Below are 19128 nucleotides of genomic sequence, written 5' to 3' on the forward strand. Positions count from 1 at the left end.
AGTTAAGCAGCTACACAGAACATACACACCAGTGAGTGACTTGCTATGCGCCTTACCTCATGCATCTGACTAACTGAAGGTAAGCAGCTACACAGAAAATACACACCACTGAGTGACTTGCTATGCACCTTACCTCATGCACCTGACTAACTGAAGGTAAGCAGCTACACAGAACATACACACCACTGAGTGACTTGCTATGCACCTTACCTCATGCACCTGAGTACCTGAAGGTAAGCAGCTACACAGAACATACACACCACTGAGTGACTTGCTATGCACCTTACCTCATGCACCTGACTAACTGAAGGTAAGCAGCTACACAGAACATACACACCAATAAGTGACTTGCTATGCACCTTACCTCATGCACCTGACTAACTGAAGGTAAGCAGCTACACAGAACATACACACCAATAAGTGACTTGCTATGCACCTTACCTCATGCACCTGACTAACTGAAGGTAAGCAGCTACACAGAACATACACACCAATAAGTGACTTGCTATGCACCTTACCTCATGTACCTGACTAACTGAAGGTAAGCAGCTACACAGAACATACACACCACTTAGTGACTTGCTATGCACCTTACCTCATGCACCTGACTAACTGAAGGTAAGCAGCTACACAGAACATACACACCATTGAGTGACTTGCTAAGCACATTACCTCATGCACCTAACTAACTGAAGGTAAGCAGCTACACAGAACATACACACCATTGAGTGACTTGCTAAGCACATTACCTCATGCACCTGACTAACTGAAGGTAAGCAGCTACACAGAACATACACACCAGAAAGTGGCTCTCTAGACCCCCACACCTCATGCACCTTTCTGACGGAAAGTAAAGAGGTACACACAACATGCACACCAGTTAGTGACTACACACCTTATGCACCTGACTAACTGAAGGTAAGTAGTTACACAGAACATACTCACCATTGAGTGACTCCCTAGTGTTCACACCTCATGCAGACTGAAGGTAAGCAGGTACACACAGCATACACACCAGTGAGTGACTTGCTACGCTCCACACCTCATGCATCTGGCTATCTGATGGTAAGCAAGTGCATACAACAAACACACCGATGAGTGGCATTATAGAGTCCACACCTCATGCACCTTCCTCACTGAAGGTAAGTAGGTACACACAACATATACACCAGTGAATGCTCCTATAGACTCCACACCTGATGCATCTTCCTCACTGAAAGTAAGCAGGTACACACAACATACACATCAGTGAGTGGCATTATAGACTCCACACCACATGCACCTTCCTTACTAAAGGTAAGTGGGTAAACAGAACATACATCACAGTGAGTGACTCATTAAACTCCAAGGAAACCGAAGGGAGAAATCACAAGGTGCTGACCTTAAAGAAGGGGTTAAGCACACTTATTTCACTGAAATTCTTTATAAGCTTGTTTATTTAAAGGTACACCTTGCAATTATTATTTTCTTGACAAAGAAAAGGTTAAATGAGAAATCAAAAACCTTGGAATTGAAATGATAGAAATCTTTTAGAGAGCGCAATTAGTAAGTTCCAGTAAGCGTATGTCTGTTTCCAATTATGTATTTGATACATTTGGCAGAAACTACGCACTGGGCACAGCTAAACTATACTTTCAAACTTGTCTCCATGCCCAAATTAAAAAGAAAGTGCATGGAAAGAACATTTTAGCGCTCAGTTTTATACTACCATCCTATTTTATTGTGTAACTTTCTAGCTTCTCAGCTCCATCTCATAAAACTTTCACCCTCCACTTGTGATATAATATGACAGTAAGACTTAAAAAATCAATATTATCACTGATTCAAATCATTTGCATTATATAATGAGGGTTTGGAGGTTTTGCATTAGAAAATGGCTGTTCAGCTTTTTCTTTGCCTCATACTTTACGTGCACACACATTCATGCACAAAATGAATCGCCGTAAGATAATGTACATTTAAGTGCATTATTTAAGTGCTCTACTTAGGAGGGGCTTTTTTTACTTTATTTTCCGTTATTGAATACTAAATGTATGGTTGAAAGCATTATAAGTTACAGTAATTCATACATGGATAGGATCCAGTAGGTTTATACAACTGTATAATTAATAAGACTATAGCAAAATTTAAATTGATGGTAAATTATACACAATCCTAACATATTGGGTGAGATTACATATACGGTGCAGGCTACAGCGCAACTGCTGAAACCCGCACCGCCCGTAATTTCACCTCGCACATCGGGTTATTACATATACGGGCCCGGCAGTTTATAAAGTGCCGTAAGTCAGATAAACTAGCGATGTCCAGAAATGAGCGTAAATATAAATTTCTGGAGTCGCCAGTGATTTATGGCACTTTAGAAACTGCCGGCGCCTAAGAAAATAAAAAATATCAAATCTCCCGTAAAAGTTTAACCCGCCTCCCAAAACTAAACCCAACATGTAAAACCCCTATATCCGCCATCAAACCCACATCGGAAGTAATAATAAAAGTATTAACCCCCGAAACCGACAACCACCCACAACGCAATATGCCTAATTAACTCCTTAAGAACCAGGCCATTTTTTCAATGTTCTTACCCTTAAGGACCAGGGCTATTTTTTACATTTCTGCATTGTTTGTGTTTAGCAGTAATTTTCTTCTTACTCATTTACTGTACCCACACATATTATATACCGTTTTTCTCACCATTAAATGGACTTTCTAAAGATACCATTATTTTCATCATATCTTATAACTTACTATAAAACAAATGATAAAATATGATGAAAAAATAAAAAGAAACACTTTTTCTAACTTTGACCCCTTAAATTTGTTACACATCTACAACCACCAAAAAACAACCATGCTAAATAGTATCTAAATCGTGTCCTGAGTTTAGAAATACCCAATGTTTACATGTTCTTTGCTTTTTTTTGGAAGTTATAGGGCAGGCAATAAATACAAGTAGCACTTTGCTATTTCCAAACCATTTTTGTTTTTTCAAAATTAGCGATAGCTACATTGGAATACTGATATCTATCAGAAATACCTGAATAACCCTTCACATGTATATATTTTTATTAGTAGACAACCGAAAGTATTGATCTAGGCCAATTTTGGTATATTTCATGCCACCATTTCACTGCCAAATGCGATAAAAAAAAATGTAACTTTTTTACAAACTTTTTCACAAACTTTAGGTTTCTCACTGAAATTATTTACAAACAGCTTGTGCAATTATGGCACAAATGGTTGTAAATGCTTCTCTGGGATTCCCTTTGTTCAGAAATAGCAGGCATATATGGCTTTGGCATTGCTTTTTGGAAATTAGAAGGCCACTAAATGCCGCTGCGCACCACATGTGTATTATGCCCAGCAGTGAAGGGGTTAATTGGGTAGCGTGTAGAGAGCTTATAGGGTTAATTTTAGATTTAGTGTAGAGATCAGCCTCCCACCTGACACATCCCACCCCTTGATCCTTCCCTGACCACTCTCAAATAGCTCTCTTCCCTCCCCCACCTCACTATTGTCACTGCCATCTTTAGCATTGAAAGTCTGCCAGTATAAAAATTAAAAGTTTTTTTTTTTTATGATATATTTTCTGCAGTGTAGGATTCCCCCTTACCACCTAACCTCCCTGAGCCCTCCAAACATCTCTCTAACCCTTCCCCCACTTTTTGCCCCCATTTTGGGTACTGGCAGCTGTCTGCCAATACCCACTTTGCAATAAAATTGGGCTTTATTATAATTATTTCCACTTTTTCTGTAGTGTAGATGCTGCTCCCCCTCAATACCCTCCCCCCCTCCCAGATCCATTTCCCAACATTATTTCCCACCTCCCTCTCACCCTCTCCTCCCACCACCCTCTCGTACCAACTTAAAATGCAGGTCGCGGGTGCGCACGCACACACCCCCTCCTCCGGTATGCACTCATGCGTGCACACTGGAGTGAATTTCTACTGCTGGCCGGAAGTTCGCTAGCGATGGGCCGCCCACCCGCCTCCCTGCAATGGCTCCCACCCACCAATGATCGGCACCATCGCTGACCGATGCAGAGAGGGCCACACAGAGTGGCTCTCTCTGCATCAGTGTGCAAAAAAAGGTATTGCAGCGATGCCTCAATATCAAGGCATCACGGCAATGCCTTGAAAGTGGCAGGAAGCTATCAGGAACCCCTATCTGCCATTCACCCACATCGCAAAGTCCCCATTAAAACTATTAACCCCTAATCCGCTATTAACCCACATCGCAATAAACCTTATATATCTATTAACCCCTATTCCACCAAACCCAAACAATGCAATAATTCTAATAAAACTATTAACCCCTAAACCGCCAAACCCACACAACGCAATAATCCTAATAAAACTATTAACCCCTAAACCGCCAAACCACACAACGCAATAATCCTAATAAAACTATTAACCCCCTAAACCACCAAACTCACACAACGCAAATAACAAATTAAATTAATAAGCCCCCTAACCTAACACCCCTTAACCTAACACCCCCTAAATAAGTTACAAACAATTAAAAATAAAAAACTAAGATTAAATTAATCTAAGATTACAAAAATAAAAAAGTCTAACATTACAGAAAATAATAAACAAAATTATCCAAAATTATCCAAAATTAAAAAATTAAACGTAATCCCTATGAAAATAAAAAAGCCCCCCAAAATAAAAACACCCCCTAATATAATGCTACCCTTAAAAGTGCTTTTTGTAGGGCATTGTCCTAAATTAAACAGCTCTTTTGCATTTTAAAAAAAGTCCCCCCTAACAGTAAAACTCACCACCCACCAAACCCCCCAAAATAAATAAAACTAACACTAAAAAACTAAACTACCCATTTGTATGGGCATTGCCCTTTAAAGGGCATTCAGCTCTTTTACTGCCCTTAAAAGGGCATTCAGCTCTTTTAAGAGTGCCTATTAAAACCCTAATCTAAAAAAAAAAAAAATTAAAAAAGCCTAAATCTAACCCCCAGACTTCAGCGCCGGACGGTTTCTGAAGTCCGGCGCTGAAGTCTTCTTCCAAGCGGCGACCTCTTCTATCTTCTTCCAGGAACAAGCCGGCGCAGAGCAGAGGGCAAAACTGAAGACCGGTGACCGTAGAACTGAAGACCTGCGACGGCGGAACTGAAGACCGGCGACCACGGAGCCATGGAGCGTGGAAATCCTCTTCGTACGATCACCGCCGCACACTGAGGATTGAATTCAAGGTACGCGTATAAATATGGTGTAACTTGAATTCCTATTGGCTGATTTGAGTCTTCAAATTCAAATCAGCCAATAGGATGAGAGCTACTGAAATCCTATTGGTGGATTTGAACATATGTAATCTTGCCCATCATTTGTAAATATGTAGCATCAAAATGAAACCTGCTAACTTTTTTTATTATTTTTACCTAAATACTCAGAAATCGAATGTTCTATTTATTACATCTTTCCTTTAATCCTCCACCCCTTTTCACTTCCTAATCGGAAAAGTAGTGCCCTATAGAATAGTACTCACTCACTATGCAGCCTCTTTTAGCCTATTTGTGCCTTTTACAGAAAATAACTTTTCTGCAATAATTCAGTCTTTTCCCACACAAAAAAACAAAACAGTTCTGTCCCCAAATCCTAGACAATTATCATCTAGACAAATAATATGAACAGCTAATCAGAGACATGCATTTTAGCCTATTATGGGCCTTATCAGTTGTGGCTATATCCCTCTAAAGCAGAGTAGGCTAAGCAGACAATAATCTACAAGGGATATTTCTATACAGTAAACTATGTAAAAGAAGTGCTCAACAATACAATGTATCAAAGGACTTATTAAGAAAAGAGTACAGGTATACCTCACTTTACAGCGCTTCGCTAATACAGAGCTTTGTGGAGCTGAAGTTCAACCTCCAAGGATTTTGGAGGTTGAAGTGAAGTAATCTTCGTGAGATTGCGAGAAAAGTAACTGGCACCATTTTGTTATGCGCGGTTAACTCTGTTTACTGCATTGCAGTGCAATCAGTGCTATAGTCTGGCAAATTTCACTAAAGTAATTGTCACTATTTTACAGGTACAGTATTTATTGAATGCTAATTGAATACTGTGCAGTGCAAGTGTTAAACTAAACTTAGCCCTATTGCACCCTAAATATATTTTAGTTCAAACATGTTTTCACGTTTTTTTAAACACGCTGGCAAGTGAAAAGAAAGCTAAAACCGCATTGTTTCACTATAAGGCGGTTTTCACTTTACAGCGGGGCTCTGGTCCCTAACCCGCTATATGAGCGGGGTATACCTGTACTGTATTTGATTTCTGGGACCCATACCCAGACACAGGAAGTGATGTATTTGCAAATGTCACTATGATCCAAAGTGATGCATTTTAATTCCGGGCTTTATGCTTATTAGTAGGGGTTGGTTTATATAAATGTGTTAAATAATCTGTAATTACCAGATAATTATTTAACAAAAACATTATTAAATGTATGTGGCAAAAATAAATACAATTATATATACACATTCTTTGTTTTCAAAAACATACATGATGGGGCATGTGACGGTGTGTTCTGATCAAATTAATGGTTTTTGATTTAGAAATATACACAAACATTATGCTAAAAATACATCAAAACAATATTTGTATTCATTCAGCATTTTCCTTTCCTCACTCTGAAGAAAATCTTGGTAACAAATTCTATTATGCAGGAAACACTCCAGAGAGCCTATTTGTAAGAAGAAAAGATGTTTCAACCTTTCTTTCATCAATAATGTATGTATATGTTCCAAAGCAATAACTCTATTGTACTCCGCTGGCAATCTGCATAACATCCACAGAAGGTGTGAAAGGAAAGGAAAAGATGTCCTGAAAAAAAATGTGTTTGACATGCAGCACCAGGGTTTTAAACAGATCAGTATATTATGCTAAAACATAATAAATGTTTTATTCATAGGGCATCTTCAGTAGTGGCCAAGATCCTATTTGAAACACATCACGTAAACACGCAGTGCCTCAAGTAGGATGCTTGTTAGAGCACAGTTTCAAAGAAATAACAAACAATTAAAGACAATGGGGTTTATTCTATTTTGTTAGAGGAGCTTTTCATATAGGTTAAGAACGTTTTACATAGGTTAAAAAAGCCATTCTAATCCATAAGGAAAGTGCTTCTCTTTTCTAATGGTTTTCAAATGAGTTTGTATTAAAGGGACTGTTAGTATTTGTTGTAATACACTTATAGCATTGCAGTACCAGCATATAATTTATTGCTTGCTGCTATAAAAATATAATTAAAGAACATATTTATACCCCTTGGGTGCTTGCTTACCGGCCTGCTCCTGCTGAACCAATATAAAACCTGTTTACTTCTGTGACAAGATTGTTAGTACAGCTAATCAGGTGCCTTACTGTAGATTCTAACGGAGTGCACTCCCTGTGTTACAAGCTATGGAGCACATATAGACTTGAAATACTTTTTTTTTTTAAGAAAGAAGCAAGCAAACTTTGGAACGTTAATTCTTTAAATGCATTGCAAAAAATATTAACTTTTACTGTACCTTCCTCTCTTCAAATTCATCCAATTCAACAGAAAAATATTTTGTAACATTTTCTTATGATTTTTTTTTAAAATTATCTTCAAGACCTTTAACCTTTTGAAGGTCCCCAACAGCCACTTTTCTATGGCACATTTGCTTGTCAATCGTACACATGTTCATATTTTAACAAACTTAGGCCTAGATTTGGAGTTTGGCGGTAGCCGTGAAAACCAGCGTTAGAGGCTCCTAACGCTGGTTTTAGGCTACCTCCGGTATTTGGAGTCACTCAAAAAAGGGTCTAACGCTCACTTTTCAGCCGCGACTTTTCCATACCACAGATCCCCTTACGTAAATTGCGTATCCTATCTTTTCAATAGGATCTTTCTAACTCCGGTATTTAGAGTCGTGTCTGAAGTGAGCGTTAGAAATCTAACGACAAAACTCCAGCCGCAGAAAAAAGTCAGTAGTTAAGAGCTTTCTGGGCTAACGCCGGTTCATAAAGCTCTTAACTACTGTACTCTAAAGTACACTAACACCCATAAACGACCTATGTACCCCTAAACTGAGGTCCCCCCACATTGCCGCAACTCGATTAAATTTTTTTAACCCCTAATCTGCCGACCGCCACCTACGTTATCCTTATGTACCCCTAATCTGCTGCCCCTAACACCGCCGACCCCTATATTATATTTATTAACCCCTAATCTGCCCCCCACAACGTCGCCGCCAGCTACCTACACTTATTAACCCCTAATCTGCCGTCCGCACGCCGCCACCAGCTACATTATCCCTATGTACCCCTAATCTGCTGCCCTAACATCGCCGACCCCTATATTATATTTATTAACCCCTAACCTGCTCCCCACAACGTCGCCGCCACCTACCTACAATAATTAACCCCTAATCTGCCGACCGCAAAGAGCCGCCAGCTACATTATAGCTATGTACCCCTAATCTGCTGCCCCTAACATCGCCGACCCCTATATTATATTTATTAACCCCTAACCTGCCCTCCCTAACATCGCCGACACCTAACTTCAATTATTAACCCCTAATCTGCCGACTGAATCTCGCCGCTATTCTAATAAATGTATTAACTCCTAAAGCTAAGTCTAACACTAACACCCCCCTAAGTTAAATATAATTTTAATCTAACGAAATTAATTAACTCTTATAAAATAAATTATTCCTATTTAAAGCTAAATACTTACCTGTAAAATAAATCCTAATATAGCTACAACATAAATTATAATTATATTATAGCTATTTTAGGATTAATATTTATTTTACAGGTAACTTTGTATTTATTTTAACCAGGTACAATAGCTATTAAATAGTTAAGAACTGTTTAATAGCTAAAATAGTTAAAATAATTACAAATTTACCTGTAAAATAAATCCTAACCTAAGTTACAATTAAACCTAACACTACACTATCAATAAATTAATTAAATAAAATACCTACAATTACCTACAATTAAACCTAACACTAGACTATCAATAAATAAATTAAATACAATACCTACAAATAACTACAATGAAATAAACTAACTAAAGTACAAAAAATAAAAAAGAACTAAGTTACAAAAAATAAAAAAATATTTACAAACATAAGAAAAATATTACAACAATTTTAAACTAATTACACCTACTCTAAGCCCCCTATTAAAATAACAAAGCCCCCCAAAATAAAAAAAAGCCCTACCTTATTCTAAATTACTAAAGTTCAAAGCTCTTTTACCTTACCAGCCCTGAACAGGGCCCTTTGCGGGGCATGCCCCAAGAAGTTCAGCTCTTTTGCCTGTAAAAAAAAACATACAATACCCCCCCCAACATTACAACCCACCACCCACATACCCCTAATCTAACCCAAACCCCCCTTAAATAAACCTAACACTAAGCCCCTGAAGATCATCCTACCTTGTCTTCACCATACCAGGTTCACCGATCCGTCCTGGCTCCAAAATCTTCATCCAACCCAAGCGGGGGCTGGCGATCCATCTTCCGGCGGCTGAAGAGGTCCAGAAGAGGCTCCAAAGTCTTCATCCTATCCGGGAATAAGAGTAGATCCGGACCGGCAACCATCATCTTCCAAGCGGCATCTTCTATCTTCATCCGATGAGGACCGGCTCCATCCTGAAGACCTCCACCGCGGACCCATCTTCATCCGGCGACGTCCAACTGAAGAATGACGGTTCCTTTAAGGGACGTCATCCAAGATGGCGTCCCTCGAATTCCGATTGGCTGATAGGATTCTATCAGCCAATCGGAATTAAGGTAGGAATATTCTGATTGGCTGATGGAATCAGCCAATCAGAATCAAGATCAATCCGATTGGCTGATCCAATCAGCCAATCAGATTGAGCTCGCATTCTATTGGCTGATCGGAACAGCCAATAGAATGCGAGCTCAATCTGATTGGCTGATTGGATCAGCCAATCGGATTGAACTTGATTCTGATTGGCTGATTCCATCAGCCAATCAGAATATTCCTACCTTAATTCCGATTGGCTGATAGAATCCTATCAGCCAATCGGAATTTGAGGGACGCCATCTTGGATGACGTCCCTTAAAGGAACCGTCATTCTTCAGTTGCACGCCGCCGGATGAAGATGGGTCCGCGGTGGAGGTCTTCAGGATGGAGCCGGTCCTCATCGGATGAAGATAGAAGATGCCGCTTGGAAGAAGATGGTTGCCGGTCCGTATCTACTCTTCTTCCCGGATAGGATGAAGACTTTGGACCCACTTCTGGACTTCTTCAGTGGATGTCTAGCCCCCGCTTGGGTTGGATGAAGATATCGGAGCCAGGACGGATCGGTGTGATACCCGGTGAGGTGAAGACAAGGTAGGATGATCTTCAGGGGCTTAGTGTTAGGTTTATTTAAGGGGGGTTTGGGTTAGATTAGGGGTATGTGGGTGGTGGGTTGTAATGTTGGGGGGGGGTATTGTATGTTTTTTTTTACAGGCAAAAGAGCTGAACTTCTTGGGGCATGCCCCGCAAAGGGCCCTGTTCAGGGCTGGTAAGGTAAAAGAGCTTTGAACTTTAGTAATTTAGAATAGGGTAGGGCATTTTTTATTTTGGGGGGCTTTATTATTTTATTAGGGGGCTTAGAGTAGGTGTAATTAGTTTAAAATTGTTGTAAGATTTTCCTTATGTTTGTAAATATTTTTTTATTTTTTGTAACTTAGAACTTTTTTATTTTTTGTACTTTAGTTAGTTTATTTCATTGTAGTTATTTGTAGATATTGTATTTAATTAATGTATTGATAGTGTAGTGTTAGGTTTAATTGTAACTTAGGTTAGGATTTATTTTACAGGTAATTTTGTTATTATTTTAACTAGGTAACTATTAAATAGTTCTTAACTATTTAATAGCTATTGTACCTGGTTAAAATAATTACAAAGTTACCTGTAAAATAAATATTAATCCTAAAATAGCTATAATATAATTATAATTTATAGTGTAGCTATATTAGGATTTATTTTACAGGTAAGTATTTAGCTTTAAATAGGAATAATTTATTTAATAAGAGTGAATTAATTTCGTTAGATGTAAATTATATTTAATTTAGGGGGGTGTTAGTGTTAGGGTTAGACTTAGCTTTAGGGGTTAATACATTTATTAGAATAGCGGTGAGCTCCAGTCGGCAGATTAGGGGTTAATAATTGAAGTTAGGTGTCGGCAATGTTAGGGAGGGCAGATTAGGGGTTAATACTATTTATTATAGGGTTAGTGAGGCGGATTAGGGGTTAATAACTTTATTATAGTAGCGCTCAGGTCCGCTCGGCAGATTAGGGGTTAATAAGTGTAGGCAGGTGGAGGCGACGTTGTGGGGGGGCAGATTAGGGGTTAATAAATATAATATAGGGGTCGGCGATGTTAGGGCAGCAGATTAGGGGTACATAGGGATAATGTAAGTAGCGGCGGTTTACGGAGCGGCAGATTAGGGGTTAATAATAATATGCAGGGGTCAGCGATAGCGTGGGCGGCAGATTAGGGGTTAATAAGTGTAAGGTTAGGGGTGTTTAGACTCGGGGTACATGTTAGAGTGTTAGGTGCAGACGTAGGAAGTGTTTCCGAATAGCAAACAATGGGGCTGCGTTAGGAGCTGAACGCGGCTTTTTTGCAGGTGTTAGGTTTTTTTTCAGCTCAAACAGCCCCATTGTTTCCTATGGGGGAATCGTGCACGAGCACGTTTTTGAGGCTGGCCGCGTCCGTAAGCAACTCTGGTATCGAGAGTTGAAGCTGCGTTAAATATGCTCTACGCTCCTTTTTTGGAGCCTAACGCAGCCTTTATGTGGACTCTCAATACCAGAGTTATTTTTATGGTGCGGCCAGAAAAAAGCCGGCGTTAGCTACGCGGGTCCTTACCGACAAAACTCTAAATCTAGCCAATAAGGTGTTAAAATAGTAGGGGGGAAAAGACACTTTAGAACTATGTTTACAGACAAAATAACATCAGGTTATTCAATCATAATTGCAATAGATTGTTTGAAAGTTAAAACAGAAATAAATTATATCTTGACACGTCATAAACTGAGCTTTGTTAGAAAACTATAACAATTAGTAATCTAAAATGCATTGCACTCATTAGCAATAATTAAATATTTTGTATCATTTTCCATTGGTTGCTTCTAAGTCCATGCTAATTTGCTAAAGACTTACAAAACACATATAATATTGGTTTTTGGCTGTTTTTCCAACTCAAGTTTAAGAGTGATGATCTATTATTGCTGATGTAACTCTCCTTAGGTAGCATTCAAACAAATAATTTGGAATACCATTGTTAAGAAAGACTTAAAAACACAGCTGAGAACCATTTTCCACATCAAACTCTAAAAAATTGGAACCTAGACTAAGTTTCAGCTACTTACCATAAACCTTTCAGACTTTGATTGATTTTCAGAGATTTATAAAGTTCTAAAAATCCTTCATCTTCTATTTCTGCCCATCCAAGTCTGTAAAATAAAATAAATGTATGAGTCCTATTATAGCACACATACACCAAACTATTAACTACTTTTGGCGACAAATTTCCTCAAGACAGATAATTAAGTTTCTAGATAAACAAGATATTGGCATTCACAATGCTCCCGATGGACCTCAATAAAAGTTATTGAGCATCGCATCACAGTTTTGTTATTTGGTGACGTTAAATTGTTAAAGGAGCCCAATACATGATATCTCCAGCATCGTCAGCAACATGTAAAAACAATAATTACAGATGCAACACTTTAGAAACACGCTTGCAAAAGGGTTTATGATTAAAAAATATACACGTTTGTCTAGCTGTGGTAAAGTAGTCTTGCTAGATAGAACAAAAGGGGCCTCAGTGATCTGCCTATGGGCATTCCAGGGTTTTTTGGAGATGCGGTCAGGATTTTTCACCTACACTTTGGCTCTTCATGCTATTTGTGCGTTGGCACTGCAGATTCTGTTCGACTCTACAAATAAATGATAATAATAGTAATAGTACTACTACTATTGGGCAAGATTACAAGTTGTGTGGTATGGATATACCAATTGAAAAATTGCCTTTGAGTGCGAAATTACAAGTTGTGCGTTATGGCTGTACCGCAATTGTTATAGCCTATACCGCAACAATCCATTCCGCAATCAAAGAGCTGTAGTTATGGATTTTGCAAAAAAACTAAAATGTTTCACAAAACTCATGAAAAATATGTTACAAAGTACACTAACACCGATAAACTACCTATTAACCCTTAAACCGCCACCCCCCGCATTGCAAATACTAAAATAAACCTATTAACCCCTAATCTGCCACCCACCCACATTGGGACTACCTAAATTAAAGTATTAACCCCTAATCACCCCCGCATTGCTAACACCTAATCAACCTATTAACCCCTAAGCCACCACTCCCCCACATCGCGACAAACTAAATTAAACTATTAACCCCTAAACCTAACACCCCCTAAATGTAAATTAAAATTACAATATAATTATCTTAAAATAAATAAAAAATTACCTGTGAAATAAAAAAAAACTAAGCTTAGATTATAAGGAAACCTAACATTACTATTTAAAAAAATAAAAGATACCAAAAATAAAAACCTAAATTGCAAAAATGTAAAAATCCTTAAACTACAAAAAAGAAAATAACAAACTCTAAAATCACATAAAATAAAAAAATCTAACATTACAAAAATTAACGAACTCTAAAATTACATAATAAACGAAATTATCCAAAATAAAAAAGAGATTCCTAATCTAATACCCCGTTTAAAATAAAAAAGCCACCCAAAATATCAAAACCCAATAATCTATAAATAGACTACCAATAACCCTTAAAAGGGCCTTTTAGGGCATTGCCCTAAAGATACCAACTCTTTTACCCAAAAAACTACAAAGTCCCCCTAACATGACAACCCCCCAACACCTAAAAAAATCCTAACTTAAAAAAACTAATCTACCCATTGCACTATCTATAAAAAAAAAGCCACCCCAAAAATTAAAAAAAATACCTATCACTTACCCCAAAATCGGTACTCAACATTCCTTCATCCAGGTCGGAACCATCTTCAATCTTCATCCTGGTGGAGTGGTCATCTATCTGACACGGAGGTCCTCTTCGTGCGATCGTGCACCACACACTGAAGCTTGAATGCAAGGTACCCCTTTTATTTAGGGGTATCCTTGCATTCCGATCAGCTGAAAATTTCAAAACAGTCAATAGGATGAGAGCTGCTTACATCCTATTGGCTGATCTGATTACATTCAAATTGTTCATTAATTTTATATCTCAAATCTAAAATTTTATTAAAAAAAAAAAATATATTCTACTAATTACACTGTATCATCTATAATGTATTTTTATGTATTATTATAATTTTAAAGAAGCTAATTTCATAACAGAAATATACTATATTTTAGGTGATTATATGCACTGGAATTATTCTAGAAATGGAAAAAAAATCAGATGTTGACAATTAAAGAATGCAAATATTCTACAAGAGGTTCAAGAACATTGAAGACACTGGGCTAGATTACAAGTGAGGCACTATTTTAACAAATTTGCCCCTTTACGGACGCACTTTAAATAACAAACCATTATAAGAGATCAGACGTCTGGTTAATGAAAAAAAGTTGCCCCAATTGCCCCCAAAATAAAGAGGACAGTACAGTAACATCAAAAATAAATATAAACTTTTTTTTAAAACTGCACAAAGCAGTTATAAGGGGTTAAAGTGAAGCGATGTGGGGTGTTAAAAGAAATGGCACATAAAGTGCATTTAAATGGAGGACAATGGGAGACTGTGTTTTCTCTATAAATATATATGTATATGCTTCTATACATACAGTATATATTTATGTGTTACATATTTATGTGTTTTTATGTATATATATATATATATATATACACATATAAGCAATGCATATACATATGTATTTATTTATTGCTGCCGAACGCTGTGCGATATGCCCCCCGCTCTGCACTAGGTGGAGCCTATGGAAGCGCACTTTTGTGAGCACTTGGCTTTCGGTAATGCGAACACATGGTCGTGTTCGCATTGTACAGTACCTGTAATACCTGCGCACATTTGGAAGCGCAATTTTGTGAGCGCTTGGCTTTCGGCAATGTGAACACATGGTCGTGTTCGCATTGTGCGGTACCTGTAATACCTGTGCACATTTATGTACATTGTTATTACTGAGTAGAGTGCAAATATTGCGCTTGTGTACGATCGGGTTGATTGACACCTCCCTGCTGGCGGCCCATTGGCCGCGAGTCTGCAGGGGGCGGTGTTGCACCAGCAGCTCTTGTGAGCTGCTGGTGCAATGCTGAATACGTAGAGCGTATTGCTCTCCGCATTCAGCGAGGTCTTGCGGACCTGATCTGCACTGTCGGATCAGGTCCGCAAGACCGTTGTTAAAAAGGCCTCATAATCTAGACCATTGTAAGTAATTTTTTATCAAAAACAAAAAAATTATTGTTTTTTTTTCCAAAAATACAGTCAAGATATACACTAGTGGGGATATACTAGATTAAAGATTCCAGCGTTGAATCCCTTTCATCAGTTTTATCAGTTGTATTGTTTTGAAAGTAAAAATATTTACTGTTATAAAATGTGTTTTTTTTTACTAATCACTATGGCCTAGATTTAGAGTTTGGCGGTAGCCGTGAAAACCAGCGTTAGAGGCTCCTAACGCTGGTTTTAGGCTACCTCCGGTATTTGGAGTCACTCAAAAAAGGGTCTAACGCTCACTTTTCAGCCGCGACTTTTCCATACCGCAGATCCCCTTACGTAAATTGCGTATCCTATCTTTTCAATGGGATTTTTCTAACTCCGGTATTTAGAGTCGTGTCTGAAGTGAGCGTTAGAAATCTAACAACAAAACTCCAGCCGCAGAAAAATGTCAGTAGTTAAGAGCTTTCTGGGCTAACGCCGGTTTATAAAGCTCTTAACTACTGTACTCTAAAGTACACTATCACCCATAAACTACCTATGTACCCCTAAACCGAGGTCCCCCCACATCGCCGCAACTCGATTAAATTTTTTTAACCCCTAATCTGCCGACCGCCACCTACGTTATCCTTATGTACCCCTAATCTGCTGCCCCTAACACCGCCGACCCCTATATTATATTTATTAACCCCTAATCTGCCCCCCACAACGTCGCCGCCAGCTACCTACAATAATTAACCCCTAATCTGCCGACCGCAAAGAGCCGCCAGCTACATTATAGCTATGTACCCCTAATCTGCTGCCCCTAACACCGCCGACCCCTATATTATATTTATTAACCCCTAACCTGCCCTCCCTAACATCGCCGACACCTAACTTCAATTATTAACCCCTAATCTGCCGACCGAATCTCGCCGCTATTCTAATAAATAATAATGAGCTTGCATTCTATTGGCTGATCGGAACAGCCAATAGAATGCGAGCTCAATCTGATTGGCTGATTGGATCAGCCAATCGGATTGAACTTGATTCTGATTGGCTGATTCCATCAGCCAATCAGAATATTCCTACCTTAATTCCGATTGGCTGATAGAATCCTATCAGCCAATCGGAATTCGAGGGACGCCATCTTGGATGACGTCCCTTAAAGGAACCGTCATTCTTCAGTTGGACGTCGCCGGATGAAGATGGGTCCGCGGTGGAGGTCTTCAGGATGGAGCCGGTCCTCATCGGATGAAGATAGAAGATGCCGCTTGGAAGATGATGGTTGCCGGTCCGGATCTACTCTTCTTCCCGGATAGGATGAAGACTTTGGAGCCTCTTCTGGACCTCTTCAGCCGCCAGAACATGGATCGCCAGCCCCCGCTTGGGTTGGATGAAGATTTTGGAGCCAGGACGGATCGGTGAACCTGGTATGGTGAAGACAAGGTAGGATGATCTTCAGGGGCTTAGTGTTAGGTTTATTTAACCCCTTAACGACCAAGGACGTGCAGGGTACGTCCTCATAAAAAGGCAGTACCCTGCACGTCCTCGGTGTGGAAAGCAGCTGGAAGCGATCCTGCTCGCTTCCAGCTGCTTTCCGGTTATTGCAGTGATGCCTCGATATGGAGGCATCCTGCAATAACCTTTCACGGCCATCCGATGCAGAGAGAGCCACTCTGTGGCCCTCTCTGCACCGGACATCGATGGCCGGTATCGTTGGTGGGTGGGAGCCGGTGTGGGAGGTGGGTGGCGGCCATCGATGGCCCTGGTCATGTGGAGGGGGGCGGGATCGTGGGCGGGTAAGCCCGGGGGCGCGCGCGGGCGCGCGCACGTGCACAAGGGGGCGGGCGCGTGCACGGGGAGGGAGCGGGTGGGAACCGCTACACTACGGAAAAAATGTGTCCCAAAACAATAAAAGTGGGACAACATTTAAATAAATAAACAAGCCCTTAGATGTGATTTAGGTGGTGGGGGTTGGTTGGGGGCGATTGAGCTACACTACAGAATTTTTTTTCAACAAAAATAAACATTTGATTGTTCAAAATGGGTACTGGCAGACAGCTGCCAGTACCCAAGATGGCCCCCAATAAGGCTGAGAGGGAGGCTTAGAGAGATGTTTTGAGGGGGATCAGGGAGGTTGGGGGTTAAGGGGGGGGATCCTAAACACAGCATATGTAAATATGCTTTTTTTTTTCTTAAAAAAAAAAACAACTTTTATTTTAGTACTGGCAGACTTTCTGCCAGTACTTAAGATGGCTGGGAAAATTGTGGGGTGGGGGAGAGAAGGGAGCTGTTTGGGAGGGTTCAGGGGGTGGGATGTGTCAGGTGGGAGGCTGATCTCTACACTAAAGCTAAAATTAACCCTGCAAGCTCCCTACAAACTACCTAATTAACCCCTTCACTGCTAGCCATAATACACGTGTGATGCGCAGCAGCATTTAGCGACTTTCTAATTACCATAAAGCAACGCCAAAGTCATATATGTCTGCTATTTCTGAACAAAGGGCATCCCAGAGAAGCATTTACAACCATTTGTGCCATAATTGCACAAGCTGTTTGTAAATAATTTCAGTGAGAAACCTAAAATTGTGAAAAAATTTACGTTTTTTTTTACTTTGATCGCATTTGGCGGTGAAATGGTGGCATGAAATATACCAAAATGGGCCTAGATCAATACTTGGGGTTGTCTAATACACTACACTAAAGCTAAAATTAACCCTAGAAGCTCCCTACATGCTCCCTAATTAACCCCTTCAATGCTGGGCATAATACACGTATTGTGCGCAGTGGCATTTAGCAGCCTTCTAATTACCAAAAAGCAAAGCCAAAGCCATATATGTCTGCTATTTCTGAACAAAGGGGATCCCAGAGAAGCATTTACAACCATTTATTCTATAATTGCATAAGTTGTTTGTAAATAATTTCAGTGAGAAACCTAAAGTTTGTGAAAAAAATTGTGAAAAAGTGAACAATTTTTTTTATTTGATCGCATTTGGCGGTGAAATAGTGGCATGAAATATACCAAAATGGGCCTAGATCAATACTTTGGGTTGTCTTCTAAAAAAAAATATATACATGTCAATAGATATTCAGGGATTCCTGAAAGATATTAGTGTCCCAATGTAACTAGCGCTAATTTTGAAAAAAAGTGGTTTGGAAATAGCAAAGTGCTACTTGTATTTATGGCCCTATAACTTGCAAAAAAAGCAAAGAAGATGTAAACATTGGGTATTTCTAAACTCAGGACAAAATTTAGAAACTATTTAGCATGGGTGTTTATTGGTGGTTGTAGATGTGTAACAGATTTTGGGGGTCAAAGTTAGAAAAAGTGTGTTTTTTTCCATTTTTCCTTCATATTTTATAATGTTTTTTATAGTAAATTATAAGATATGATGAAAATAATGGTATCTTTTGAAAGTCCATTTAATGGCGAGAAAAACAGTATATAATATGTGTGGGTACAGTAAATGAGTAAGAGGAAAATTACAGCTAAACACAAACACCGCAAAAATGTAAAAATAGCCTTGGTCCCAAACGGACAGAAAATGGAAAAGTGCTGCGGTCATTAAGGGGTTAAGGGGGGTTTGGGTTAGATTAGGGGTATGCGGGTGGTGGGTTGTAATTTTGGGGGGGGGTATTGTATGTTTTTTTTTACAGGCAAAAGAGCTGAACTTCTTGGGGCATGCCCCGCAAAGGGCCCTGTTCAGGGCT

The 19128-nt window shown here is 39.3% G+C and overlaps 1 protein-coding gene across 1 annotated transcript in view; it reads right to left on the reverse strand.

The window, feature by feature from the left end:
• LOC128649930 (NACHT, LRR and PYD domains-containing protein 3) overlaps nt 1-19128 on the reverse strand; it is a 156550-nt gene that overhangs the window by 28995 nt on the left and 108427 nt on the right. The window contains exon 5 of the mRNA XM_053703493.1: nt 12382-12465. Coding sequence (XP_053559468.1) covers nt 12382-12465 — 84 coding nt within the window. The remainder of the gene's footprint in view (nt 1-12381; nt 12466-19128) is intronic.

The sequence above is a fragment of the Bombina bombina genome, chromosome 2 (genome assembly GCF_027579735.1).
Source record: "Bombina bombina isolate aBomBom1 chromosome 2, aBomBom1.pri, whole genome shotgun sequence".
Lineage (NCBI taxonomy): Eukaryota > Metazoa > Chordata > Amphibia > Anura > Bombinatoridae > Bombina > Bombina bombina.